The sequence below is a fragment of the Dromaius novaehollandiae genome, chromosome 4 (genome assembly GCF_036370855.1).
Source record: "Dromaius novaehollandiae isolate bDroNov1 chromosome 4, bDroNov1.hap1, whole genome shotgun sequence".
NCBI lineage: Eukaryota > Metazoa > Chordata > Aves > Casuariiformes > Dromaiidae > Dromaius > Dromaius novaehollandiae.
Genome location: NC_088101.1, coordinates 34,793,936 through 34,821,225, shown reverse-complemented (window position 1 = coordinate 34,821,225; position 27,290 = coordinate 34,793,936). Strand labels below are relative to the sequence as shown.

General features: G+C 42.3%; 2 protein-coding genes across 5 annotated transcripts in view; one reads left to right on the top strand and one right to left on the bottom strand.

Moving 5' to 3' along the window:
* Nucleotides 1–5,313, top strand: part of MAML3 (mastermind like transcriptional coactivator 3) — a 323,572-nt gene extending 318,259 nt beyond the window's left edge. For all 4 annotated transcript variants that reach the window (XM_064510728.1, XM_026106137.2, XM_026106138.2 and 1 more), the window contains one exon: nucleotides 1,363–5,313. In XM_064510728.1, the coding sequence (XP_064366798.1) occupies nucleotides 1,363–2,339 (977 nt within the window). In that variant the 3' untranslated portion in view covers nucleotides 2,340–5,313. The remainder of the gene's footprint in view (nucleotides 1–1,362) is intronic.
* A 3,508-nt stretch (nucleotides 5,314–8,821) lies between these two features.
* MGST2 (microsomal glutathione S-transferase 2) lies at nucleotides 8,822–21,191 on the bottom strand. Its single transcript, XM_026106189.2, has 5 exons — nucleotides 21,061–21,191; nucleotides 15,766–15,865; nucleotides 14,088–14,158; nucleotides 12,073–12,154; nucleotides 8,822–9,252 (listed from the first exon to the last, which is right to left on the bottom strand). The coding sequence occupies exons 1-5, from the start codon at nucleotides 21,116–21,118 to the stop codon at nucleotides 9,120–9,122; spliced, it is 444 nt and encodes a 147-aa protein (XP_025961974.2). The 5' UTR covers nucleotides 21,119–21,191; the 3' UTR covers nucleotides 8,822–9,119.
* Between the last annotated feature and the right edge of the window lie 6,099 nt (nucleotides 21,192–27,290).

Below are 27,290 nucleotides of genomic sequence, written 5' to 3'. Positions count from 1 at the left end.
CTGTCTGCATCATTCTCTTGGAGCTTCACCTGCAGAGTATTTTATTGTTTTAGTTTGCTATGGTATTGACTCAAAACCACAATTAACCTGTGGCATAATCAGAGCTCCAGTAATTGTTTTTAAATAAAGATAGTAAATACAGAAGTATATTGGCTTCCCAGAAATCGATAAGTTCCCCCCTGCTTCCCCCCCACAAAGGAAGACCCAGGCGTGGTGCAGTCATCTGCCATGGTGTGGAATTTAACAAGGTTAGGATTTTCTGGTTTCTCATCACTGGCCTAACGTAGAGTAAAACGTGCTTATAATATTGATTCACTGATACACTCTCTCTGCTTTAAATGTCCACAAAAAACAATTTTTCTTCTTTCCATAGACTTAAGCAGTAACAATGATATAGAAAATCCATTCATTTATGCCTCCTGAGCTATTAAAAAATTGATTGGCCTTCTGAGTCTGACATTTCCATTTTCAAGGCTTACTTCTGAAAGACAATGGAGATATTTAAGAGAGAGCTTCAAATAGTTAACTGAAGTCCAGCTATTTTGCTTCCATTGAAGGCCAGTGAAAGTTTTCTCATTTGCTCGATAGAAGCTGGATCAGGCTTCTCTGAGGAAGATTACTACTACTGAATTACAGTGTGTGTATATGACTTTAAAAAGTCTTATGGACTGATTTTTTTGCGTGGAGGAGATGGTACATTGTCACTGGTCCTGGGAAAAAAGCACACAGAAAAAGAAAGCCTCAAATTCACTTTTGAAATAGGACTCTCTGTGGACTCATGCATCACACATGGAATCAGGTTGCGTTGTTACTTCAGGAACCTGAAGCCATGAATGCTTCTGGGTACAAATACTAAAATTTTTATAATTGAGAATTGCTTAATGAGTAAATCATTGGTCTTTTAACCTCGCCAGCCCCATTTTAGGCCTTATGGGAAATTAGGCTGGTGGTCCGTATTGATAGTATTCTCTACTGAACAGTGTCCCACTTCACAAATTGAATATATAATATGATCAGCGACTGCTGTTTAGGGTAATACTCAAGCTGTGTTGTCTCTCAGCCTCAAGGAAAGGGGACTTTGCAGCTGAGGACTGAGGCAGTCAGAATGATGTGGGCAACACATAACCTCTGAAGTGTGACTAGTAGTAGGCTAGTCACAAGTATACCTCCCAAGGATGGAGAACCTTCTAGCTCTCTGCTAACCTTCACATGAAACGATAATTTATTCACTCAAAAAGCACAGCAATCTGGAATCCTACTGTGATGCAGGAGGCTCCTACAGATTCTCTCTTATGCAAAGATGTGTTAATTAAGATTTACAAAGTTGTATTTTTTTCTTACCTTCCCCGCTTTTTGGTGTAGGTTCTCCCCAGGATATGGCAGCTGTGCGAAACCAAGCAGCACTCCAGAGCATGAGGACGTCCCGAATGATGGCTCAGAACGCGAGCATGATGGCAATGGGTCCCTCCCAGAACCCAAGCGCGCTGCCTACAACAGCAGGCCAGTCAGACATGGGCATGGCTCCTTACAGCAACGCCTCCTCCAGCCAGCCAGGAATGTACAGTATGAGCACAGGGATGAGCCAAATGTTGCAGCACCCAAACCAAAGTGGCATGAACATGGCACATAACACAGGCCAGGGCACGAGGCAGCCTGCCTCTGGACAAGCGGTGGGAATGGTCAGCAATTTTGGTCAGAACATGCTGGTAAACTCTGCTCTTCCCCAACATCAGCAGCAGATGAAAGGACCTGTGGGCCAGGTCTTACCCAGGCCACAAGCACCACGACTTCAAAACCTGATGGGGACTGTCCCTCAAGGAACACAAAACTGGCAGCAGCGAGGCTTACAAGGTATACCCGGAAGGACTAGCAGTGAAATCGGGCCTTTCAATAACGGTACAACGTACCCAATGCAGTCTGGGCAGCCAAGGCTGTCCAAGCAACATTTTCCACAGGGACTTAATCAGACAGTCGTGGACGCTAGTGGAACAGTAAGAGCCCTGAACCCAGCAATGGGGAGACAATTGCTGCAACAAGGAACCAGCCAGGCCAGGCCAATGATTATGCCTGCAATAAGCCAAGGGGTCCCCACTATGTCTGGTTTTAGTCAGCCTCCTACACAACAGATGCCGGGTGGCAACTTTGCTCAGAGCAGCCAAGGCCAGGCCTACGAGAGGAATCCCACTCAGGACATATCTTACAATTACAGTAATGAAGGAGCAGGGGGGTCATTCTCGAGTTTAGGAGAGGGCACAGACCTTGTGGACTCCATCATTAAGAGCGGACCAGGGGATGAGTGGATACAAGAACTTGATGAGTTGTTTGGAAACCCCCAGTGAACGGGCTTGTATAGTCTGGAGCTTTGGTTGTTACATTTTTTTTAAAAAAAAGAGAAAGTTGGATATTCTCTCCATCCTTGGATTGTTGTCTTTTCGTTTGAGTTGGTTTGGTTTGGGGTTATTTTGTTTGTTTTATTTTATTTTTAATCGTGCAAACTGAGCTGATCTGTAGCCAACTTTGGAAGATTCAGGTGATGCTGAAAACACCAGCATCACAAGACTTCCACCAAGTAGTCTCCATTGCACAGCAGCATCCGCTGCATGTGCGTGGAGCAGGACGGGGAAACTGGAAAAGCCAGCTGATGTCTCTGGTTGGGTAGAGTCGGTGTTTCCCCATTGCACAGTGGTATGAGGTGGTCCCAGTATCTCCCACCTCATTTTACTGTAAACACTGCAACTTTCAGGGCACTGGATGAAAAAACCTAGGAGTGAAGCCTAAAGAAGTCTGCAGGTGATTGCACAGGCCCTGATCAGAAACAGGCTTAACCCTGGGTGTAAGCAGGCCTCAGGTGAGCCACGGTCAGGCCCACAAGGCCTGCCCTGGGATGTCACATGGGAATGTGCAGCACACATGTGACAAACCTAAACAGTCACGGAGAGCTCACCATTTTCACTGCAGAGTGCTAAAAATCCAATAAAGATGTAGCAGAACATAAATTTGGCAGTACAGTGAGAAGGACAGTCTGATTACAGGACTGTTACTGGAGATGCTTAGGTGGGTGAGTTAACTTAATGAGCTATTTAGTCCCCTTGGGACTTGCAATAGTGCTTCTCTGTCAGAGCACTTCAGCATGTCTCTGCTGCCTGGGGGTGGGGAACAGCAGCTAGGAATGGTGTTAAAGGGCTAAGAGGTACCCAGAGATGTCAGCATAGGTCCTGAGCAGGTCCCCATTTCTCCTTCCTCCCCAGTGTATTTTCAGTTTGCTTTTTTTCCCTCTTACCTTTCAGTGTAAAACAAAGTAAGGCCACTGCACTTCTTTTCAGGTGAGCAACAGCCACCACAAAGGGGCAGGAAGGGGAGGAGAAAACCAGCATGAGCAAATGAACAGGGAGAGTTTGGTGCCCAGAATGGATTTCTCTTCTCCTCTTCAATAGTGCAAGATCAGCAGATATTATAACCGTGCTGTTTCTGGGCTCTTGATTTGTCACATGCAACCTCATCTTCTGTTTTAAGCAGATGTTTGGTCTAATCTCTCTGGTTTGCTGGAATAAAATTCACTGCAGTATTTGAAAAACAGGAATCAAGGAAGGACTACTGTAAAGAACATTCATGAATGGGTAGAATAATTTATTTAGTTATAACAATCACAGGGTCTGCCCAGATAAGCTTTTAGGCAATAGAGACATACTACTATCTCTTCCCAGGGTAAATGTGGACCTGTGCTGAGCAGCACTGTAATAAAGTTGTGATATGTCTTTTACAATATTGAGATGCCGGCTGAATGTCTAAAGCAGTGGTTCCCAAGCTGCAGTCGGAGGCCGAGGTAAGTTGTCCACAGAAACCTATCACCTTGTTAGTGTTTTCAGTTGAGAGCTGGTGATCCAGGGTACGTAGTGGTACATAAAGGACATTAACAGTGGTCAACAGTCCAGCTAGTTTGGAAACCTCAGGCCTAACACTAGTCTCTGTGAACCATAACACATGCTCTGTAGTGAAAATGTCTCTACTGTACAACTACAAATACTGACTATTCAGCTACCGGTTGCCTCTTTGTATGTTGCTTTCCTTGGGCCCAATGTTGTAAAGCGCTGAGCCACTGAAATCCATGGGAGCAGAGGGGCTTGGTACCTTGCGTTTTCAAGTCCTTTCCTTTCTCTGTGGAGCACAGATACACATCACATTAAGAAGTGGGAATAAAGTGAGCCTGGAGCCATCTCGGCACCCTGTGATGGCTCCCTGTTGTGCAGTAACCCCTCGCAGGGCTTACCTAGACTAGGGCAAGTATCCGTTTTAAATGCTAGTGTGTAGACAGGAGAAGCTGCACTTTTAACGTGGATTAGCGAGTCAAGGCGAGCTATCAAATCGGTTATATATCCAGCTTGCCCGGACTGCGCGAGATTTTTAAAATGCTTTAGTTAAAACTCTTTTAGCTAACACCTTTTTAAAACACAGTGCAAGGACCTATCCCAGCCCCTACTGGAGACGGCAGGGATCCGTCCGCCTGCCTCTTCAGTGGGAGCTGGGCTGGGCCCCCAATCCATAAAAAGAGAGTACCAGCCAAAGTGTTCAGTCCACGAGCATCTTGTGGGTGAGCGGGTCTCAGTCGGACTAGCATCAAAGGAAGGGGCAGGCAAGCTACGAGAGCTGCTCCTGCCGGCCCAGAACCGCGCGCCACCGGCTCGCAACCACCGCGCAGCAGCACCACGGCAAGTCCTGCTCGTGAGAGAGAGACGGGCTGTGCTGAGTACCCGGCGATGAAGACTGAGCCTCTGCTGCCGTTGTAAAGCTTCCTCCAAATACTCCGTACTGGGACCAAGTACTAGAGAGGTAGATTTTAATAGGTTTGGGGGGGTTGTTTGGGTTTTTTTTTTTTCTTACTATGGTGCTGATGTATATGTAATGTTTTAAAAAAAAAAGGTTATTTGTAAATATGTTTTTACAATTCTACAGATATCATTGGGTCTACTATCTGTAAAATATATACATATAAATATATATATATATACACTCTTTGTTTAAAATAGAGTATTTTTATTTCATCCCTTAACTCATCCTTACTGCAGTGGTATTGCACTTCAGATGATGTCTAATTACTAATTTGTACTGTATCCCTGACAGCAACTTGCTCCATTTTATTCAGATTTTTCTAGTTTTCTGTTTTTACTTTGTACATTAAGCATTGCTTATTTCCTTTTAAGACCTATACAGAGCTCTGAAAATGTAGAAAAGACCTGATGTTAACATACCACTTTTAAAGAAAAGGAAAAACAAAACAAAACAAAAAAATAAAATAAATAAAAGATGGTTATCTGAGTCGCATCCAAGTCTGGTTTACAGCACTCCTGCACCGCCCCGGCGCCCCCCCCCACACCCGCCGCGGCGCGGCGCGCGCTCCCAACGGTCGCGGCAACGGCAGCGCCAACGGTAGCCGTAACGGTCGCGGTGACAGCAGCGCTAACGGTAGCTAGCCGTAACGGCCGCGGTGACAGCAGCGCTAACGGTAGCCGTAACGGGCGCGGCGCCGGCCGTCGCGGGCCCCCCCTGGGGTGCGGGGAGAGCGGGGCGGGGGCCGACCCCATTTTGTGTTAAGTCTCCTGCGACAGGAGCAGTTGAACTTCCTCGGCGGGTGTGCGGGCAGCGCCCCGTCGCCTGCCGTGAGCAGCGCTGGGAGGGGCCCTGCTGCTTCGCACCAGCGCTGCCGCCGGCCCCTTCCCTCGCTGGCCCTAGGCAGGCCCCGGGGGTTGCCCGGCCCTGCGGAAGGCAGGCAGGCAGGCAGGGGCAGGGCGTAGCTGGCGCAAACCCTCCCCTCTCTCGCTGCCTGCTTGCCCCAGCATTTGCTCAGTGCCTGGTAGGTCCCTTGAATTCCGGTTAGCCACCCCCTAGGCACACCTGAGTAGTTACCACGTGCAGGTGGTAAAGTTCCAGGTTACTGTGATTAGCTGCTGTGTGGTAAGTACTTACTCAGGTGTGTGCTGTTATTTGCGGTCATTTTACCCCTTTCTGTGAGCAAGGTGTGCTATCACAACTGCCTGTGTTCTGAGGTAAAATTTGCACTCATGCAGTTGCTATGGGGGAGCTGGCCCATAAAAATTTGTTCCCATGAGAGGCAGTGGCTCCCACTTTTTACATGTGCTGCACAATGTGCTGAGCAGTGAGCAAGGAAGTGCTTTCAAGGGAAGATATGAGATGAAGAACTCAGGATGTAGGAGTCCTGTGGCTGCAATCTGGAGAAATGAGGTGTAGTGTAAGAAAGAGATGTGGGGTTAGATAAACAAGTTGGAAAAATGAGTAGGGGAAACTGGGGAAGAGGTGAAGGTACATGTTTAGAGTGGTTGCCCAACCTGCTACTATCACCTGCTACTGATACAGTGTGGGAATTCTGTTGTCAGAAAGACATGGAAAGTGCATATGGACTTGTATTTATATGACCTGCTTTAGATATAAACATGCCATGTAGCCTTCAAGGCTTGACACCAGTATCTCCATGTTTGCAGCCTACTGGGAGTCAGGGGGATTGGACATTGGACCTCTGTTCACTTGTGGAAGACCGGGAGTTTAGGAAGATGGTGAGGCTCAGCTCCAAATACAACCTTTAAGGTGAGGTCTCCTTCTCTCCCTAATTTAAGTCCTTTACCATTTTAGACGTAGATACAGGGCACAAAGGAAGTAGAGCCGCCCAGATCAACGGGACTTGCCAGAGTTACTCCTCAACGTGTGCTGGCAGCTTGCTGGGAAAAGGTGCTTTCAGCATGAGGCTCCTAGGTATACATTGGCTTTGAAAATGTGGAAGGGACCATTTTCAGTTCTGGTCATGACCAGCAGATGAATATTTGCATCAGACTTGTATGTTGAATGTGCAGCCTCATACTAACTTCTTGATCAGCAGGAAGCAAGCAGGAAAAGGTGGGGTTCTCACTAGAACGAAACTAAATACCCTTACTGACACTGACAGCATGTATCAGTTACAGGGGTGTTTTGGTTTTAATTATAGGTGAGTCAGTCTTTAACAGAGTTTTGGATCTTAGACATTCTGTCCTGGCTCACTGGGGGAAAAAGCAGTGACACATTCAGAAGGCAGGTAGCATCCTCAACTTTAGGCTGACTTCTGCCCTGTAATGAGCTGGTACAGATCCGAAAAGTTTCATCTCATGTTTATCCCTTAGCGCTGTGGCTTAGTGTTACTAGGCAATACATTACTGCCTTACACCCACAGTTTTTTGGTATGTGAAATTGGCCTGTGTGACAGCAGTTTATTCCTTTTGGTGGAGTAGGTGGGGTCCTTGGAGAAGGAAAGTTCTCTGTAGTTATGCTAGGGTAAGCCTGGAATGGAATAATTTCAGAAGAAAAGACATATTTGAACACAACTAGCTATCTATGGACCCCCTCTAATAAGTATTTTAAGCCTGTAATGTAATTTGGACCTTTGTCTTGTTTTTTCTTCTGCTGGCAGCACCTCCTGCTGCCTCTGACTGTCTCAGGGCATCACTGGCAGGTGGGTAGGTGGATTTTCTGTCTTTCAGCCCAAGGAAGAAACGTTCATGGAAGAATTCCCAGTGATTTCTGTGGACGTTAATCTGGCCCTGTTTTGCTTTCTCCCTGGAGCCATACTGCCAGAGAATTGCCCTTTCCACAGCTGTGCCAGCTCCAGTTTGTTTGCCATCATGATCTGTCCTTTTCCCCTCAGCAGCCATCACTGACCCCAAGTCTTGCACCTATGCGCTTGTTTTGTTTTATTGTTTCAAATGCCATTTCAACCTTTGCCACCTGCAAGTTCTAAATTATGCCCTTTAATCACATTACAGTGACTCTAAAGCACTAAATTCTGCACATGTAATACACTTGCTTATTTCATATCAAAGATTATTATGAACTTGATCCAGCACTCTGTGTTGTGCTCAGCTTATCAACCCCAGTAGACTTTTAAGCACACCATGTGCTCATTATGTAGACCTGAATGAACAGTGCTATAAATGTGTGACATCTTTGGCCATATCCTGTCTTCAGAGACATGGCAGAAAAAGCTTCAGGCTGCAGACTCTAGCTTGCATTGATATATTCAACATTGCCTAAATAGCTTGAATTATCAGGAGCTGCCAAAATACTCAGGCACGGCCTTGCTTCTCTTTTCTTCTACGTGGTTTAAATTCAGCCTTGGCACACTTTGAGCTGATGGTGCTAAGCGATGACTTTTCCCTCCTTTTAGCAGAAAACTCTTTTCATAGTCAGTTTGCTTTTTGTTGTAATTTTATGATTCCCAGAGCTTTCGCTGTGTTGGAGCGTTTGTGTAGTCTCTCCCACACCCCAGCCATCTGTGCCTTCTTTGGGAGACAATGAAGTAGACCCGATTGTTTGACAAGCATCTGTGCCTTCTCTTTGTCTGGGCAGGGTCTCCATCTCGGGAGTGCTGCATTGTGGATATAGCCCGTCTTCGAGAGGCTTTGTGTGAGAACTAGGATCTGCCTGCAGGAGGGCCCCAGTTAAACGAGAAAAGTATCTGAGCATGTGTTGAACTGTAAGCATGTGTATAAAATCAAAAGGCCTTCACAGAAGTGTAAGGTCAAGTACAGCTTTAAATGTTTTCCTGAAGAAAGCAGTGTTTCAGTGTATGCTTAAACACCCTCCTGAAGTGGGATTGGATATACTTGCAAAATTGGGACCTTTCAACAGCATAGTGCAACAAAGCATATTTTTACATTTGTGTAGAATTGAGGACGCTGCTCGAGAAAATGAAGAGGAGTGAAGGAAGACTATAGAGGCATTGGCAAAGCTGAAGGACATTGGGTAAGATGGGCTGTTGCTTACAGTACGAGTTGCAGCTAGGTTACTTGGTGAATTAATGATTTTAATTTTATGTAATTTGTTTAGGGTTTACAGTACTGTATGTGAAACCAGAAAATTAATTAAAAATGCAGACATGACATGGCATTCTGTCTGACAGACTCCTTTGCAAGAGCAATGGGAAAGGAGGAAGTGCAGACAAAACTCAGGAAAAGCATGCATTTTTACATTGCAGTGGGCTGCTAGGAGAGAATTCTGATGCCTTAGCCACACACAGGTTATCTCTTTGAAGTCTAGGGAAAGCATCTGCATTATCTATTTTTTAAAAAGAAAAACAATCTTCAAAACAATTTACGCAATATCTTCCCAATGCTGAAGTCCAGGTATTCATCCAGAAGGCTGTCAACAATCCCAGCTGCACCCAGGGCTATCAAGCAGGTTAGAACTATCTGATTTGCATAAAAACCTGCTAACCTAGAGGAGGAAAAGAGAAAAATACTGTTACAGGTTGCATATAGTGTATTTACTGTGAAACTGCTTGTCTGTGCCAGTTAAGAAAAGCCATGTCGAATCAAAAAGGTTCACTATAGCAAAACGATCTTGGGATGGTTTGGTAATAAACAGTTACCAAAAGTGAGTTTTGTTGGGGGATAGAGAGATTCTTAATATTCTCTCTACAGGAAATCTCTCCCCCAGTGTCTGTAAATACTCATGTGGAAGCTGGGCACTTTTCCATGATAAGCTACTTCATCCCATGGCATGAACAGCTGAAAATAAAGTGGCAAACAGGCTTGAGCACCTCATTGCAATTTTAGATTTAGGAATGCAGGAGAGGAGCCTTTGGGGCTGGCTGAGAGGTGTGGACATCTCTTTTATCAGCCCTTGTTCATCAGGTACTCTCCACTGTGCTGGGAGGTCTGTTTTAGATTATCACTCTGACTTGGACTTGGATTTTTGGAGTGGAAAGGAGGAATATGATCCTAAAACTTGGTGGTTAGGGTACTTGCTGGGGATGGAAGAGGGTCAGATTACTTTATTTGTACAAAATGGAAAGCTCTCATAGGAGAGACTGGGAGAGGACTTCAGCTCTAAGATGGAGAATTCTCCTGGCTGGCATATGGGAGCAGGCACTTTCCTTTGTGCCAGCTGCATGCTCTTCTGGGGTCATTCTTAGTTGTCTTGGGTGCAGACTGATCTGGTAAACATATTTGGGAAGTTATTGCTGGATTGGTTTCTGCAGGAAAAGAAAGGCCTATTTTAAGAATCCCATTGCCTTAGCATTGGAGAGAGGTCTGAGGACATTGTCAGACTTTGATTTGTACTTGTACCCCTGCCCACAGAAGCTTAAGTGAGTATGTGCTCAGGCACAATTGTGTGGATGGAGCGTCTGAGAATCTCGCTGCTGCCTAAAACTTGGTACAGCTCTTCTCTAGGCATCACATCTAAACACAGACTTGAAAATGGTGAGTTTCCTCACTTTCCGGAAAACTCAAAAAGTTGTAGTTTAGCCTTGTGAACACTGATCAGAGCCAGTTAGAAAGGTGAAGTATATAGATTACTTGTAAAGGCCCCTCCAGAACAGAAACCAAGTAGAAGGTGCATGTACCTATTGCATTCTTAAGAAATCCAACCTTGGTAAATCCGAAGTGGAATTCATGTATTCAAGTGTGGTAGTGTGTGTATCAGCATGCTCACATGGACCAGGTGAGCAAGTTTCTCTCTATAACTACCACTGCTGTAGTCTGTGATTAGAATTGAGAATTAATTTGAAGACTAATTAGCTTTTTGCTGCAAGGCCTGCTTGAGGTATGTTGTATGTTCTGGAGCCTAGTTCTGTATGTCTAACTTGTACTGATCCGTCGTTAGCTGAAAAGCCCGCTGAGGGATAGCATGAGTGAGGCACACAGAAGCAGGCCTTGTGAACACATCCATTTCCTAGGGGTGGCGGGTTAGCTCTCAGCACCCAAGCAAAGCAATTGAGTTTCACTAGAATGGAAAAGCGCTCTCTAATAATGAAGCCAGCCACTGTTCTTAGGCTTCCTTGAGAGGCTGAAGCTATTAGTCTAAGAAAATATAGCAAAAAATAAAGCATAAGAAATATTTTTTTTTTAAACAAAGGACTTTCTAGTTTGTTGATTAAAGAAAAGTCCATTATATTTTATTTGCTCACTTATTTTAGAAGGTCTTGCTACCCAGACTTACTTAATAGTTACTGATTTTCTGGTTGACGTTCATGGCATCATTTGAACTATTGCATCTCTGACTTGGAGATACAAAATTATCCCCATATATTTGCTCTGGAAAACTTGGCCTTGCCCTTCTGTTAAGCAACAACTCTTCAAAACAGGGTGAAGGATTGGTGGAGACTCTAGTGAAGAGGAAGAATGATAACCTCAGTATAAAAGCTATGGAAAATAGCTTTGTAGTCCAGCCTGTTGCTGCTGCAGGATTATTTACTACAAAAAAAAAAAAAGTGCTGTTTATAGTCTGATCGTTTCATATATTTCTCCAGAAATATGAATTCACAAGCTTTTTATTTTTATGACTGGCATATATCATGCTACTTTTTTTTTACGACTGATTTGTGTGTTGGAAGAGGAGCCTTAGGTTAGGACCCATCAGATAATTGGGTGGCTTCAGTGGGTCAAGGAATAAATTATGTGTTTGAGTGTACACTCATGCGGTGGAGGGGTGTTTTGCTGATGTTCATGTTTTCTGAAGTCGTATTCATGTTACCAGATGCTGTGCACTTAACATTCATTAACTTACGCTTATCTGAAGCTGTATTTTCTTATCTATTTGGTGAAAGTTCATCTGCCTACAAGGCCAGATTTGCTTGCTTCCTTTAATGTTTTTTATGGTTAGCAGTATGTTAATTTGACAAACTGAGGAAAAATGAGAATAGCAGAGGAGCAGGTACTGTGTATGCTGTGTCTCAGCAGTCTCCCATCATACAGTAATCCTAAGCTGCGAAACTCTGCTTCTGCTTTCAGCCCCCTTTGAGTCTGGTTGCTGATACGCTGTTCAGTACAAAGCAGGCAGCCACGAGGTGTTACATGGAGAGCACCAAACCTTTTGTCTCTCGTGACCTACAGCACATGCAAATCTTAACCTAGGCTTCTACTGTAACAGCCAGCCTGCCTCCCTGAGGGTTTTTGTTTCAGACCTCTTGCTGACACTTTACACATGTTGCATTCAATTATAGTCACTTTTCACTGCCAGTCCTTGGCTCTAAGCCCAGCCTCAGGCCACAGCCCGGAGCTTTCAACCTGTATGCAGATGGTAACTCCTTACCTTCCTTTTACAGATGCTGCATAACCATGGAAGTACTTGTAGCGGGTAAACAGGTACATCAGACCCAGAAGGGAAGCTAATTCTAGGAAAGAAAAGATTAATGGGGGGGGAAAAGGAAAAAACAGTTAGAAAGCATAACAGTGAGGATCATAGACAGTCACTTCAGTTGTTTTCTAGCTTTGTAACACTGGGCGTTTTCGTAGCTATCCATACCCTGGGAAGTAATATTGTGAAAGAAAAAAATATATATATTTATATATACATGTAATATGTACATTTAATATGTACGTATATGTACATGTAATATATATTTTTTTCTTAAACATTCACTACAGAAGTTTTGATATGGATTTTGTGGTAGGGGAGGGCATAGGCCTGTCTAAAAAAATCTAAAAGCATTCCCTAAACAGGAGATCTCAAAACCTGACAGCAATCTGCAGTCCCCACAGTTTGGTTATGCCAGAGACAGGATAGTGGTTGGAGCACTGCCATTTTATATTGTTACGGCAGCTCATGTTAAAGGAAAGTGTTTGTTTTGGAGAGAAAAATCTTATTTATGTTGTTAATAACCTCTTTGCATTTATATAGCAGCTTTTATCCAAGGACATGAGAGAAAGCTGTACTGAATGTTAGCTTTCTGACCTCCCTGTGGGAAGAGCATAAAGTTACTTCCATTTGATAGATGGAGCAGAGTGCGTAAGGTCAGTTGTATTATCCAGGACTAAGCATTGTCAGTTAATTTTTTTTTTTTCTTTCAGACCATGTAAGTAAGTATTATAGAGGATGGCTTTTACGCTGTTCTGCTTTGACTCCAGTAAATGTACCTATGGGAGATGCTTATCTGAAAAAATGACTTACAGAGGAGGTTAACATAATCCTTCTTTTCTTCCATGTGACAGTGCATGTCTGTGTTGCTGTTAGTGAATGTGATTTTACTTGATTCAAGTGTCTGTCTGTGAACACGTGTACTATTCCTTATCCAGTTTGTTGACTGAAGTGGTGTTAACTCTGCAATTACATTGGTGTAGTGGAGATGGGAAGCTATCTATAAGAGAGCCCCAAAACAGAACGACTGTTTTGGAGCAAACATAGAAAATGGAGAGGAAAACTAGTTTTTCAGGAAAGAGAAGTTCAGTGAGGTATGAACTAATTTTCTTTTGTCCAAACACACATCCTCTGTACTTCCAAAACATTGCTTGGGGAAGGGTTAAAAAGGGAAAAGGTGAAGGCTAGACTCTGTCGCAAGTTTTAGCTCTACAGAAGTCCACCCCCTCACTGTTAGGAGACTTTGCCGATCTACCTCAGGAAATCCAACAGAGAGGTTAGAAAGCACAGCAGTATCTGAGTTCAGGACAGTTGGCCAAAAATGGCCTGCTTAGGTGCTTAAGAAACCATAACAGTTTTCCCAAGTCTTCCCTGCATACCTGAACTGTCCATATGTGGAGATGCCGCTGTTTTGGCTGAGCTTGAACTCTCAATTCTAGCTTGTGCTAAGCCCCAAAACAAACAAATAAGTCGTAGCCCAGTGGTGGTGTCACTCATCTGGTATGTAAAATCCCAAAGATTTGCTGGCTTGAATTCTGTCTCCTTCAGCCAGGGGTCCAGCTGCAGGGATGAGTACTCCCACTTGAGCATCCTCAGGCTGTTTTCTCCCCAGGGACAATAGCTGTACTTGATGTCCTGTGGGAATTCTCCCATAATGTGTAAATAATGGTTAGTGGGAAACATCTGGGAGCTGCTTTTCTGAATGACTCACCCTGGAAATCCACTGAATAAATGAAAAATAGGGTGGCTATGTTCCATGATTTGCAGAGAAAAGTAAAAGCTAGTGGAGCTATGTGAAATGCCATGACTATGTGGGAATTCAGTATAGCCCTCCGAAAGGAGTGCTCAGTGATATAAAGGTAATGAAGTTAAAGGAAGAAAAACAGATGTCTGCAGTAATTGACCACCTGATACAACCAAAGTACATTAAAAAAAAAACAACTTTTCATTCCAAAATAAAAAGTGTTTACCTTGATTAAAAAAACAACCTGCAGTCCAGAGGGCAACCAGGAACATTGGATAAAACTCTACACAGTTTTGTCTGCAGAATAAATTCGAAAGAACATTATTGTGTAAAGAAAAAGAATTGTGGGTGGGATATTCAAGGACAGTCAGCTTTGGCCTAATTTTGTTCCCTCTAAAGTTAATGCCATCAAATCTAGTGGGAGCACAGTCAAGCCAGCATTATGCACTCTTAAAAACCCATTCTTTGTAATTTCAAATATGAATATTAACTATTTCAAACATTTTTGTGGTATTTAAACTTAGACAAGGATCTGGATCCCAATTACATGAAAGTGCTTAACAGCTAACCCCAAATCAAGTGCTTGTGCAGCAGAGAGACAGGAATTCAAACACATCCCCTGGATGTAATGCTAATCACTCATCTCCATATTCTGCCTGCAGGTTTTGTGGGTTGGCATTCCCTGAACTGCAAGAGGAAGCATGGAGACATGCGTAGGCAGTTTGGATTGCTCTGCTGAGGCCAAGGCGTCTATGAAGTGCTATTAGGCATAAGCTGGACATGATAGATCTTCTCATGGTTAAGACAATATCTTTATTTGTGGACATCATCAGTTTTCACACCAATATTTTGTTGGGATATTTCTTCTTGGTTGTCATTCAGAATAAACGTCTCTTTAACAAATTAGGCAACCTTCTGTATCTAATATATGCTGTTGTCTGATATATTATCTAATATATTCTATATCTAACTTTTTTTTGTTATCCAATAGAACTGTGGTTACAGGAGATGGAATTGTTTTAAACAATACGGAGTTAAATATAAATACTTATGCTTAGGGGCACTAGCTAATCACTGGCTGAAGCCCTTTAGGAAAACATTTTCTCTTTAGACAAGCTATTGCACAATATCCACTGGGGCAGACTGAGGTTTTCTATGCTCTTGTCTTCTGTTTTGTGTTAGGCACAGTCCAAGAATCAGAATCTGAACAATGACCAGTTTAAATGGGCTGAACTTATCCCATTATCACTAAAAGAATAGCTGAACCATTTGAAAAGTGATCAGTGTCTGTAACTGCATTATTTTTCATTTCTTGAGAAAAGGATGCAAAGAAAAGGTAGTGTCTTTAAGATAAGGTTTTTGTTTATCTTCTGGACTGAATCTTCTTTTTAAAAAAGCTGTAGAAAAGTTAGAAATCCTGGAAGGTTGGGAAAAAGATTCTTGATGCTGAAAATTCTTAATTAATATTGATCCTGTTATATTCAACAGAGGAAAACAGGTGTAGATTTTCATATGTAATTTACAGATACACATTACAAATTTGAATATAAGCCTTCTAAAATCAAGATTTGAAAAGTATCGTAAATGTAAGGATCCATTACAATACGTGTATGACACTCAGTGCAATTACTTTCTCAAATCGGGTCAATGGCTCCACAAATGGTGGTGATTAGCCCTGGATCACAACCATGTCATGTTAGAGCAGACTTGTGGCAAGTGTAATTCCATGGAGATATGTACAGATGAGAGTTCACCAGTACTTAAGATGTAGTGTCATAACGTAGGGCAGGAGATAAATACGATTTTTCTAAAGCTCATTTTACCTTGGAATTCTCTAGTGCCACATGAATTAGGTGAATAAAGATGTTACTCATTGCCACCATCCTAATGATCTCAGAACTTACTGCGCACGAAATGTTCTGTCAAACTCTGGAGCTCCGGTGACAGCTGGGGGCATGACCTTGTACTTCATTCTTGCTCTTCCCACCAGCCAAGCAAAATGGCCTGCAAGCAAAAATAAAGGCTCACGTATTACACAGTTTTTCTAAAAAAAAAAAAAAAAAAAAAGCAACTAAGTTGAGTCCTTAACGTACGTCAGTCTTTTACAACATCAATCATTTTTTAATCAAAATCATTGTTCTTTGCATTTGATATGGTGGAAAGAGAACAGTATTGGATAAACTAGATTTTCCCCTTCAAAAGTTCAAGTCTTAACTTCAAATATGACTTACTTATGAGGAAGGAGAAAAATTACTATTTCAGAAATATATGCATTCTCTTTTAGCATTTGTTGAAACTAGCTGTAACTTAAATATCCTTCAGCTTTGTCTGAATCATAGAACTGTGCAGCCTAGGAGCAGTATAGTTACACTACAATAGAGTGTGCTATGTTAGTAGTATCACAGTAACCAAATTGCCCTGATGGAGGTCACCCACCTTCCTTGTTTAAATGGTGTATGATCATTTTATTTTAGTGATACTAAGAACTGTGAAACTTTGGAGTGCGGGATGTTGTTACATGCTCTGGAAGCAAAAATCTGGTAGCCACCTTTTAAAATGTATTTCGCAATGTCTTATAGCGCATGCTCTTCCATCTGTTTTGACCATCTTGGACTATCAAAATTCTGTATGTTGGAAAGAGCACAGAGAGCTGCAACTGGGGAGTCCATAGGCTGTTCCCTGCTCTCTACCTCACCTGCTGGAGAGCTGATGTGTTGGAGAGCCCAGGCTGTTTCCACTTCCACTGACAATACTCAACCTGTCTTGCAAAGCATTTTATAGATCTGGTGCAGTGCTGTGAACAACAGAGAGAACCTAGTGCAAAGTAACCAAATAATAGCTGGGGGGGGGGGGGGAAAATGTCATCTATGCACTTCTGACCTTTATTTCTAGGATCTCTTCTGATATGTATGTGTGTGCCTCATTTTTATTGGTATTTTCATTGCAGAAATCTGCCTTTAAAAATCTAGCAGAGGCTCACAAGGACAAAAGGCTATAAAGTTGCTTAATCTTTGGATAGCAATTTTCAGTAGGCAGCAGATCTACTGGGCGTTTCTCTGTTTGAACTCTCGGGGTACCTGGAGCTCTTTTTCTGGCCGTGTCATAACCACCCTGTATGAGAGGCTCACTATTTACCTTTTACCTGAACTTTGTCCAGATCCAGAAAGTAGGAACCCGTCTGAGTTCGCTGAAAAGGCTAATCTAAGGGGCGAGCTCAGAGCATAGCTTCTGTCCTTCCTTCAGAGAGCAGTGGCATTAAAACACAGCTAGAGCTATTGGTGGTGCTGCCCTGTGCACCTTTCATGTCTCAGCCTTGTGGCCAAAGCCTTTTCCCAAAAAGGCATTTTCCCATCCATCTTCTCTCCATATAGGTAATTACATGCTGTGTTCAGGTGACCTCCTAACCTTTCCCCCCAGAGACCAGTCAGAGCATCTCAGATATCTCACTGTAAGGCAGGTTTACAGGACCTTTCATTGTATTTGCATCCAGCAAGACCTCCTCCACTCCTGCCCACACATCTCTTGTTATGCCTGGTGATTCATCCATTATTTGACACTTTACAGCATTTTCAGAAGGGAAGAATGGCAGTGGGGAGGGTTTAGGGAACACACTTTAGGGAGACTGAAACTCCTGGAAGCACAAGAATGCTTTTTGAGAAATATTTTCCTGGAATATGTAACTGAACAGTTGCTTTTTGACCTCTGCCACCCACATAATTACCCTTTTTTTGTGACGAGTGGTACATGCTGGCAAATCCTGCCTGGCTTATCAGCCAGAAGTGCTAGGCAAGCCTTAGCATTTCATGGCAATAGCATTTCCAGCCAGCAATGGGTAACTGCTTTTCTGGCTGCATGGAGCCCTGTGATGCTTACCACCAGTCTGGGACTAGGATTTTTCTGCTGAGGAACTAAGGGAAGTTGAGGCAGCTCGTCACATCTGAACTAGCTGAAACAGCCTTGGACGGATGCTGGGCAAAATAAACTTACTGCGGGAAGTAAGAAGATAAGGGCATTGTATGGGCCAGATTGTGTTTCAGTTTGTTCAGTACAACTAATCAAGGCAAATCCTTAAGGCCCTGATATAGCCCCAGCCTCAGCTGTAATGCAGTTTGCCCTTGGTACTGCTAGGTCAGCATGGTTCTAGTTTGGGGGGCAGAGATTTGCAAGTGGGGCAGTCTGGTTAACAATATGCAGAAACAGAGATCTGTAATGAGGATATGCTGATAGTAAGGCCAATCATTGTAAAACCCACCTCTTAAGTAGCTTTCTGCTGTGATCAATGAGAACTTTGCTTGAATTAGGGATGAATGGGCTTTTATATGCCGCTAAAAACCAAGCCAGGGCACTGTGTAATGGGAGAACTAGAATCATGTCTGTCACCTTAAAAGAAAAGGTGAGCCTAGCGTGCAGAACAAGGCAGGTGCCAACCAGGGGCTTGCAAAGAGCTGAGCAGCGGAATAATTACTGTATTTTCTGTTAACTATATAGGACTTGACTTCTAGTTCCTTTGTGGTGAACAGAAAGCAGTGATATAAGTCCAAATTTAAGTTTTGTGATTATAGTTTAACAAGGACTAAAGTAAATAATAAGGTAATGGGTGAGCTCTTCTGCCCCACCCACTGGAGGTGCTGTAGCAAGGGCTCTAGGAAGCACTGCAGCAGGAGTGTGTAAGGATTTTCACAGCCTTTTTGGTATCCAGCCCTGCTCTGTATCAAGTTGTTCAGTTCTTGCAGGCTAAATTACATCACTTAGGTAGTTGTGAATGACTTGCCTTTGTTTGCTTTTTTTGCTTTCATTTTCAGGTGGCATTTATGGTTACTGAGTTAATACCTTTACTTTGAAAATACAGGACAGAGCAGGCTTTCAAGTAACATTACTCCCAAACACGGTATGTGTTAAAAAGCCTATAGAGAAGGTGATGTTTGTATCGAAATGTATGACAGTGCATGTTAATTTGCATGACTTTGCCTAACAGCCTTTTTAAAAAAAAATCAAACGTTTTTTAATAATTTCTTGCTGGATCCGGGAGTGATTTAGAAAGGCGCAAGTTCAGAGAGATGCTTCAAAATGCAGAAGTACTGGTGTCCTCCCTACTGGCTTCTGTCCTATATCACGGACGGGGGATTCATGCTGTTCATTTACTGGATTCCCCTGGTTTCCCGTAAGTCTGCGGAACACTAATCTCTCAAGCAAATCTTAGCTGCTTAAAACTGGATTCATGACCGGAAGCCACTTCCTGCATTGTTTCTGCGCTTTCCTTCTACCCTAGAGCATTTCTTGCACGGCGTAATCTTTAACTGACCTGATTCTTTGAATAACTCACAATTCTGAGACACTAAATCTTGTCTTTCTGTACCTCTGATGATTGTTAAGTAAAACCTGACTTCCAGCACTGCTTCGGGGAGGTCATGTCACCCATTAGCACCTTCCTACCTCAGGACCGGAGGCTCAGCAGAATAAATAGAAGAGTAAATAGAGCACTGTAAGTGCTTTGTATGGTGTGTGTATTTTGCTCAGGGCAATCAGTCACACCCCGGGCTGCTTCCCTTACCTAACTGGTTATAACTCTTGCTTATAGTACCAGTTTTGCTACATTCAGTGAAAAAGGCATTTTGAACTCACGTTGGTTAATCTGTGTTGGTTTACCCAAGCTAGAAAGAGTGCTGAAAGTAAAACAAGCTGTGGTGATTTAAATTAGATTAGCAGATCAGATTTTTACCAATATTTCTCTTTGGGCTTCATGTCAGACTGCCAGTGTAAGTTAAAACCCGGGCTATCTTGTCTTTTCTGTAATTTTAACTAAGATTAACTAATATGGATGAACCAGCACAAGGAAGAACATAGGCATTTCACCCTCACTTTCCAGTATCAATATCTGTACAATTCCTTGAATTTTCAGACTGTACAAGCTTTCTAGATTAAAAAAAAAAAAAACTCTTAACACTTCTACTCTGTTAAAAATCAAAACAGGCTAGTTGAACTTTCACAGAAGTTGATGGTAAATATTGCCACCAGATAAAAAATGTTCTGTGTGATAGGCACATTGTAGCTGATCTGAAGATATAAAAACAGAGCATGATATAGGTAACCCCAGACATTCCAGTTACATACTCCATCCCTCCAAAGACCAGCAATTTAGAAAATTAAATTTTAGGCACTTTTTATTTGCCTTTTGTTGTGTTAGGCTTTTTTTTTTAACCCAGAGGGGTCACATTCTCAAGCTTTTCTTCTGCCAGGTAGGAACATTATTTCAGCAGCTGGGGTTTTAAGAACAAACAAACAAACAATCACACCGCATTAAGTAAGCCGGCAGTGCTTTGTGTATTAAGTAGGCCGGCAGGTATTTGAAATAAGGCCAAAGCAATTATCTTTAACTCACCCTTAATCTCATGCTAACTTAGCAAAATTGCCTTCAAGATGTATCCTGTTTTCTGGTGTAAATACAACTATAAGAATGAACATACCTCAAAGAAAATCGTGACAAGCATTAAAAATGCTACAACAAATGTAGACTGATACACACAAAAAAACAGTGTCTTGGACTTGCCTGCTTCTTTCCCTAGTCATCTAGCCTGATAAAATGGGGAAAATATATGTCCTTGATTCTCAGCAACATATCTGTAGGGGATAAAATAAATCTATTTAGAGTCTTAAGGAAATCTAATGATAGGAACATAATATGGAATGTGCTCATGTTATTGCTGCCTGCTCTATAGGTTTTCTTTCTTTTTTCCTTTCACATACTTAATACTATGCAATCTGTTTGGGCGAATAATTTTTACAGCACTTTCAGTCCAGCATTCATGTATTTGATTTGACAAATTTACTCTCACTTTTGATGTTTTGAGTTGCTTAATATTCAGGTGCCTAAATAAGAATCAAAACCATGACAGAGCGTGGCTTTTGGGTAACTTTACAGCTAGTTACAAGCTCTCACAATAGTACAGTTCTAGAAAGTCAGTAAACAAAATAGAAATTGAAAACAAATTAGTTTCTCCCACAGGGAAAAGTAATCTGTCCCACTGTGCCAACCCCCTTTCAGACTACAGAGAGGGTAAGTAATGTTCCACTGAGAAAAACCTTAGGAGTTCTCAGAAATTAAAGTTACATAACAGCTAGTTTAGCATACAATAATTCCAGTACTTCAGAATCAGTGGAAACCTCCCCAAGCCCCAGCCCCACAATCCCACAGATCTTACATTGCTGGATGGCAGAAAGAAGAGATACAGCAGCAAGCAGAACTAAATCACCAGCCATGCTCCTAGCAGCTTCCGTGTGCAAGGAGGATGTGTGTACAGGAGAGAGAAAGATTGAGCAATAAGGAAGAACAACACGTAGGGGAATTATATAGCTTTTCAGGACTGTAACAAAGATCAGCCTCGGAAAAAAAAAAAGACAACTTTTTAAAACTGGAGCGCAAAATTATGACCATTTTTAGTTCTTGAAAAAGTTAAAACACAGCTAGCCAGCTCTGCTTGCCTCTTGCCTGTGTGAAAGCACAGGGAGAACAAAAACAGCCTTTCGTGCCTCTGTGGATTCCGATGTTCTTTTACGTCTTAGATTTCAGCTCTAATCTCTTTGGGGGCAAAGACTTTTTGTTCTGTGTTTGTACAGTGTCCAGCACAGCGAGGTTCGCGTCCGTTGCTAGTAGCGCCACCCCAAAGCAGCAGGTGCAGGAAATGAGAGGGGGAAGTGGAGCTTTGTACTGTCCTTACACTTCATTCAGGGGGTTTGCTAAATATGTACAACTTAGTTTCATGTGGATGGCGTGACAGCCACTTACTGACAGTCAGCACACAGAAAGGAATTATTCAGGGTGGTTCAAGGGGTGAAACTACTGAGAAAGAAAGGAAAATCTTCCCTGATTTTACTGTCTGGAGTACATTTTCTATAGCTTATGCCTAGGTCAAGAATTAGGAGAGATTGTCTCAGGGAACATTTTTTTCATCAGCTAGCCTTAACTGATAGCAAGTTTATTGTTGTTAGCCTTTATGATCCCATAAGATCACTGGAACAAAACCAGTGTCATGTTTGTTGTGATTTCAGGATTATCTATCCACTTTGTCTGCAGCTGGTGTTGAAGTGGGGTTCACTGAGTTCAGTCAAATATGCATATTTTAAAGGCTAAGGTAAAGCATACTTTAAATTAGTTATTTCATCTTGCTGAATTTTAAAATGTAAGTTCTTGGGTGTTAATTCAGTATATTATTCTTTACAAAGACTGGAACAGCACTGTAATAATGGTAGTTGGATGTTTGTGCTTAGTAACTCTTTAATTACTGACTTACACACCTTAATCACTGTTGTTATAGTATGGATTTGGCTTTCTGACAAGACAGTTTCTCTTTGCTTTTAGAGGATGACTCAGGAGCGTTCAAAGCATCATCACCCTACTGATACAGGGAAGCAAAGGAAAACTCTGGCACAGAGATGCTAACTGAAAAGTTTCAAAGATCATTTTGAAAAGCTGAAACCACAGGAGCTAAACACTTTGAGATCTTCAGCTGACGTCAAAGTTACATTTTTTTTCTGACTTCATTCAAAATATGCTAACTTCAAAATGGCAATGGACATGCAAAATCCAAGAAACTTTGACTTCCAGTAAGCAGGAATAGCGCCTGGGGGATGAGGTTAAATCCACAGAATGAATGTAAATTAGGTGGCCATAGGTCTGAGCTAGCGTCCGCTTAAGACTGTGATTGCTTTCCATTGACATCAGAGAGTTCGTAGTTGCCCATAGATTTATGTTACCTTTGGTCGTGTGTAATTCACAGGCAACTTGATCTAGAGTTACCATCCTTGCCTGTCTAATCCAGGAATAGAAAGTCAGATCATATACAAAATGAGACTCGTAGGTTGGGTTTATTTCTGATTGTGCAAGTACAGTAGTACCTCAGATGCCTGGGGCTTTTATGATATAGTTATATAAGCTCTGATATATAAGCAGATGCCAGGATCAACCAAGAGATTTGTCCAGTTATGTCAGGACATTTGGCAGCTTGTCTGTGGCTAATTTCTCAGCTTGTTCATGATGAACATAATTTGACTTTGTATTTCCTCCACTTGCATGTATTTTATATGTGCTTTGCTTACCTTTGCCATTGTAAATGTATGTGCTTCCTCTGGCTGTCCAAAGCCAAATAGCAAGAGAGATTCTGAACAGTGAAATGTAGTGTGGAGTCAAAGATACACATGGTGTCACATGTATAAAGCTTAGGTCTTTCCTGTTTGGAAACAGTGGTATTTTATTCTTGCAGCAGAATTTGTGCTCATGCTCTGCAGGGAAAATAAGTTTCTCTAAACTAAATTCACAGCAGTGGAAATGGAACTTGCTGGTTTCACACAGCAGATCTCTATCAGCACTGGGAATCCCAGTAGCCCCTGATTTTAAGGCAGACTCGTGGTCCTGCCGCTTGCTGACCTGTGCTTCCCTGGCAGACCTTCCCCAAAGAGGCTGGCTCCTCCGTGCCGCTGTAGAGAAGCTCCTGGTGACCTGGCAGTGAAGGTAGGTCTCAGCAGGGTGCAGAACTGCTGTCACCAGAGAGCAGATGGTTAGGGTAGTGAGACCAAAAGCATTTGAAGTATGAACCAGACTGTTCAAATAAGCTCTTTTATTGGAGTTACACTGTCAAAGCTGCTCAGTTTTGTCTCTGGAAGACCTGAAAAGAGCTGTGCAAATGACAGTGTTTGGTCTATGCTGGGGGTATAACTTCTTAAAGGCCAGTCACAACTGGCAGTGCAATGTCTCTTATTTTTAAACACTTCCTAGGAGTCAGGCTCTGAGGAGTAGAGAGGCTCCTCTGGCTGGAAGGGAAAACATACTTGAACTCTAATGTATTTCACTGGAAACTTTTATAGGATAAATCAACACTTTTACAAAGTATGAGGGTAGCTTGTGTGTTAAAAGTAGTTTAGTTACAGCTGTACCAGGAGTGAGCTCTGCAGTTTACTAATTTACTCTGCTTTTCAACCATATATTACAAAGAATGTTGGCATATGTGGCACTGGGCTGTACCCAGGTTTTAAACTTATCAGAATTACGGAACAAGTGAAGCAGGAAGAGGAAAACCGTTATCCTGTCAAATGTTCCTACTGCTATCTCCTAAATACCAGCTATAACCCTTGTCTGCCATTGTTGCATATATACTTTGAGTGGGGCTTTGAGGAAAGGGTGAACAATCCATTTTGTCCAGTTCATTTTAATGTCTGGTTGTTCAGAGTCCTCTGGTTTGTGGAAATGTTACCAAAAAATAAAATATATTCTCAATTTCCATCTCATCCTCTGGACATTGGTGGAATGAGGTCAGACTGCTTTTGGTGGTTGTAGCAGAACAGATTTAAAAGGATTAAATAAGTTAGTAATCAGAGGTTCAGATTCTTCTCCAGTCTATACCTTTTGCAGCCTTATGGCATCTACATCAATACTGGATATACGTCAGGAAAGAATTTGGTTCATAGTGCTCTTCCGTGGGTCTGCAAAAGATGGATGTGCTTTACCTCATCAGTGTTAATGTGAGTTGCTGTATGCACATAAATTCCCACATGCCCGCATGCCCACAGGTCTGTTTGGTTTCCGTATGGCCTTTGGACATCATTAGATTTTTTATTTTGGATCTTGCAAGAACATATCTTGGATGCAATAATGGCTTGGGATAGAGATACTACATTATTACGTATGTGTATAAGATACAAGCTGTGCCAGTCTTACGTTATATCCCGTTGTAATCATACCATGCTTTCAAAGTAGGAGCAAAAAGAGAAGTCTAGATCATGATAAGAAATACCTTCATGTAATTACAATGTGGGAGTGGGATTTTTTGTTACATATTCACCTGGTCGCAGCCGTGAGGAAGCTCAGAAGTGCAATGGTTTGGGAGAGATTATCAGAACCCTTTCTGGAAGATGATGTACGAGCACATCTACATGGCACTATAAAAGCTGAGTGTGAATGGTTATCAGAGAATACCTGGGGCATACAACTGGGTAGAAGCCAAATAGTCCTCACCTCCCATGTCTCAGATCTCTTTCTAACCTAAATGTTTCTGGAACAGGCTGTACCTGTTCTCTGGAGATGTACTGCTAACACAGGAAGGGAATTCTGCAAACCCTGCCTCTCCCACTCAGCAGAAGAGGAGGAAATGCAGCATACAAAGCTATTTTCCCTGCTGTCCTTTGATATACTTGTGAGAAACTTAATGAATGCTGCAAAATCTAGCAGCCTGGAGACTGAGTGTTGTGGGCCTTGCATTCATATAATCTTTGAGGAAAGAGTTACACAAAGTCACATTTTTTGTCAGTGCGTATGATTATGCCAGAAGATTAAAACCAACTCTCCCAAATTCTTCACCGTATGGAAATCAGTGTGGCTTACGTTTGGTGACTCATTCACAGGCTAAAGCAGCCGTGGACCATTATGATCATCTTGCCTGACTGCCTATATAATACAAATTGGCAGCATTTCAACAATGAATAATAATAACTAATTAATAAGTTATGGGAGCTGAGAGTCAGTGTTGTTTCCAGGAGTTAGAATACTTGCTGTATCGCACAGCCCTGCTGTCTCGATGTATGGTATCTCCGGTTCACAGCAGGTAGTCTTGAGAGAATTGGGGGCTGGTCTGCAAGATGCAGATCCTATATGACTTATGTCTGGATCAAAAGGAGGTTTAAAGACTTCCCTGTTGCTGTTGACCAGATGGAATCAGGTGTGCAGCCCAGTGCGACTGCTCTGATATGCAGAATGCAGAGGATTAAAGGAGATACAGCAAGAGATTTGAAGGCATGCATTACTTGCATTTCTCTTGTCTCCCTTTCCAAAACCTAATAGACTTGTGACAAAGTAGCACTTGCTATTTGTTTTAGCTTGCTAACCTTGGAGAAAGAGCTGTATTAATTAATGAACCATCTCAGCTCTAAGGATTCTTTTCATCCGTAGTTACAGAAGCAAGTTTTATTTCATATTTGTGGAAATCAACTATACTTAGGAGGTGGGAGATGGATTGTGCTCATGTCCAGCCTCATCCGGTGCCTGCAGGAGATAATGCAGCTCTTAGCATTCACTCATGTAGATGGTTAATCAGGCCCATGAACCGAGCTAACTCTTCAGTGCAGCTTGTGTTACAGATATTCACAGTTGTGTGCCATTATTCATTGCCTACATCTACCTTCTTTATGATACTTTAGTGGTAAGTGTTGGCTCATGGTGTCTGAATAATTCTTGCTTGACCCCAACTACCAGGGGAACTTAGCAGATCCAATCATTGCCATAATTGAAAAACAGACAATTTTTCAAGGTGCCCGCTATAGTTATGCGTTTAGCTCCTTCTGAATTTCTGTCAGGGGGGATGCCTGATTCCCTGGGATTTGCTTGAAAGTCCTGTGTGATTTGACCATGTGAACACAGGAGGTTAACGGCAGGGACAGGACCTGGAGGCAGGTAGCTGCCAAGGGCGGCAGTCTTGAGCTTTGCCTTCCCGACTCTGCACCTTCCTTTCATTCACTGTACTCTCATGTGGCAGGTCTGAGAACATGCAGTGACTGCGATACCGGCTCCCTCTAGAAAAATAACTTAAGAAGCTGGTATTGTTAGTGCCGTATTTGCGTGTGCAGATTTTGAAAAGAAAAAAGGCTAGAGAATATCTTACTTCTGTCGTATTCCTTCAGTTCTCTAGCCAACCAGTGCAGATGCAAGTCAGATCCATCCCTTTCACATTTAAGGGAGGTTTCAATCCTAATTTTCCAGAATCAGTGATATTGCTAGTATATTCCATGACTGTCTATTCAGTTTTTGCTTCATTTCTGTGTATCAGTTCCTCTCTTTTCTGTATTTGTTATATTTACCATTTATTTCTGCATTTATTATACTTACCATTTCTTTTGTTTATCTGTCCAGCCCCTCCTCATCAATTAGAGGCTCTTTTCTTATCCTGTCTCTCCTGTTCACTCACTCCACCCATGCCCACTGCTACTTCACTCTCCCTTGATAGATGCTAACTCTTCCAGCCTCTTTTCACATTTAGGGCGATTATATTTTAAAATCCAGAGACCCATGAAGCATTGTCTGTTCCATGACAGGAGAGTGTGTCTCCCATCCACTGTTGTGTTGCTTAGCAACATATTTCTCTCTCCTCTGATAGTCATTTCCCCTTGCACTGCCTGCTGATGTAAGCACAACAAATGAAAGCAATATTACAGCAGCAGTTGCTCTTGTCACTGTTTACTTATTATTTGTGGTTATTGCCATGAAAGGATTTGTAAATATTTCTTTACATCCTTCCTTGTTTAAAATAGATTTTCTTACATACTTTTGTGGCATGCCTGCCTAATTAATGAATGGTCACTGCATTTCAGTGCATGTGGCATACAATCTTGTCAGTGTTTTCTAGAGTGGTTTCTAGTGTTGGACATTTCTATTTTTCAGCCCCAAATT

Coding starts and splice junctions, on each gene's coding strand:
- MGST2 (XM_026106189.2), bottom strand. CDS start 21,118: ATGGCTGGTGATTTAGTTCTGCTTGCTGCTGTATCTCTTCTTTCTGCC. Junction 14,159..15,765: donor GACAGAACATTTCGTGCGCA/GTAAGTTCTGAG, acceptor TTTATTCTGCAG/ACAAAACTGTGTAGAGTTTT. Junction 9,253..12,072: donor GCAGCATCTGTAAAAGGAAG/GTAAGGAGTTAC, acceptor TTCCTCCTCTAG/GTTAGCAGGTTTTTATGCAA.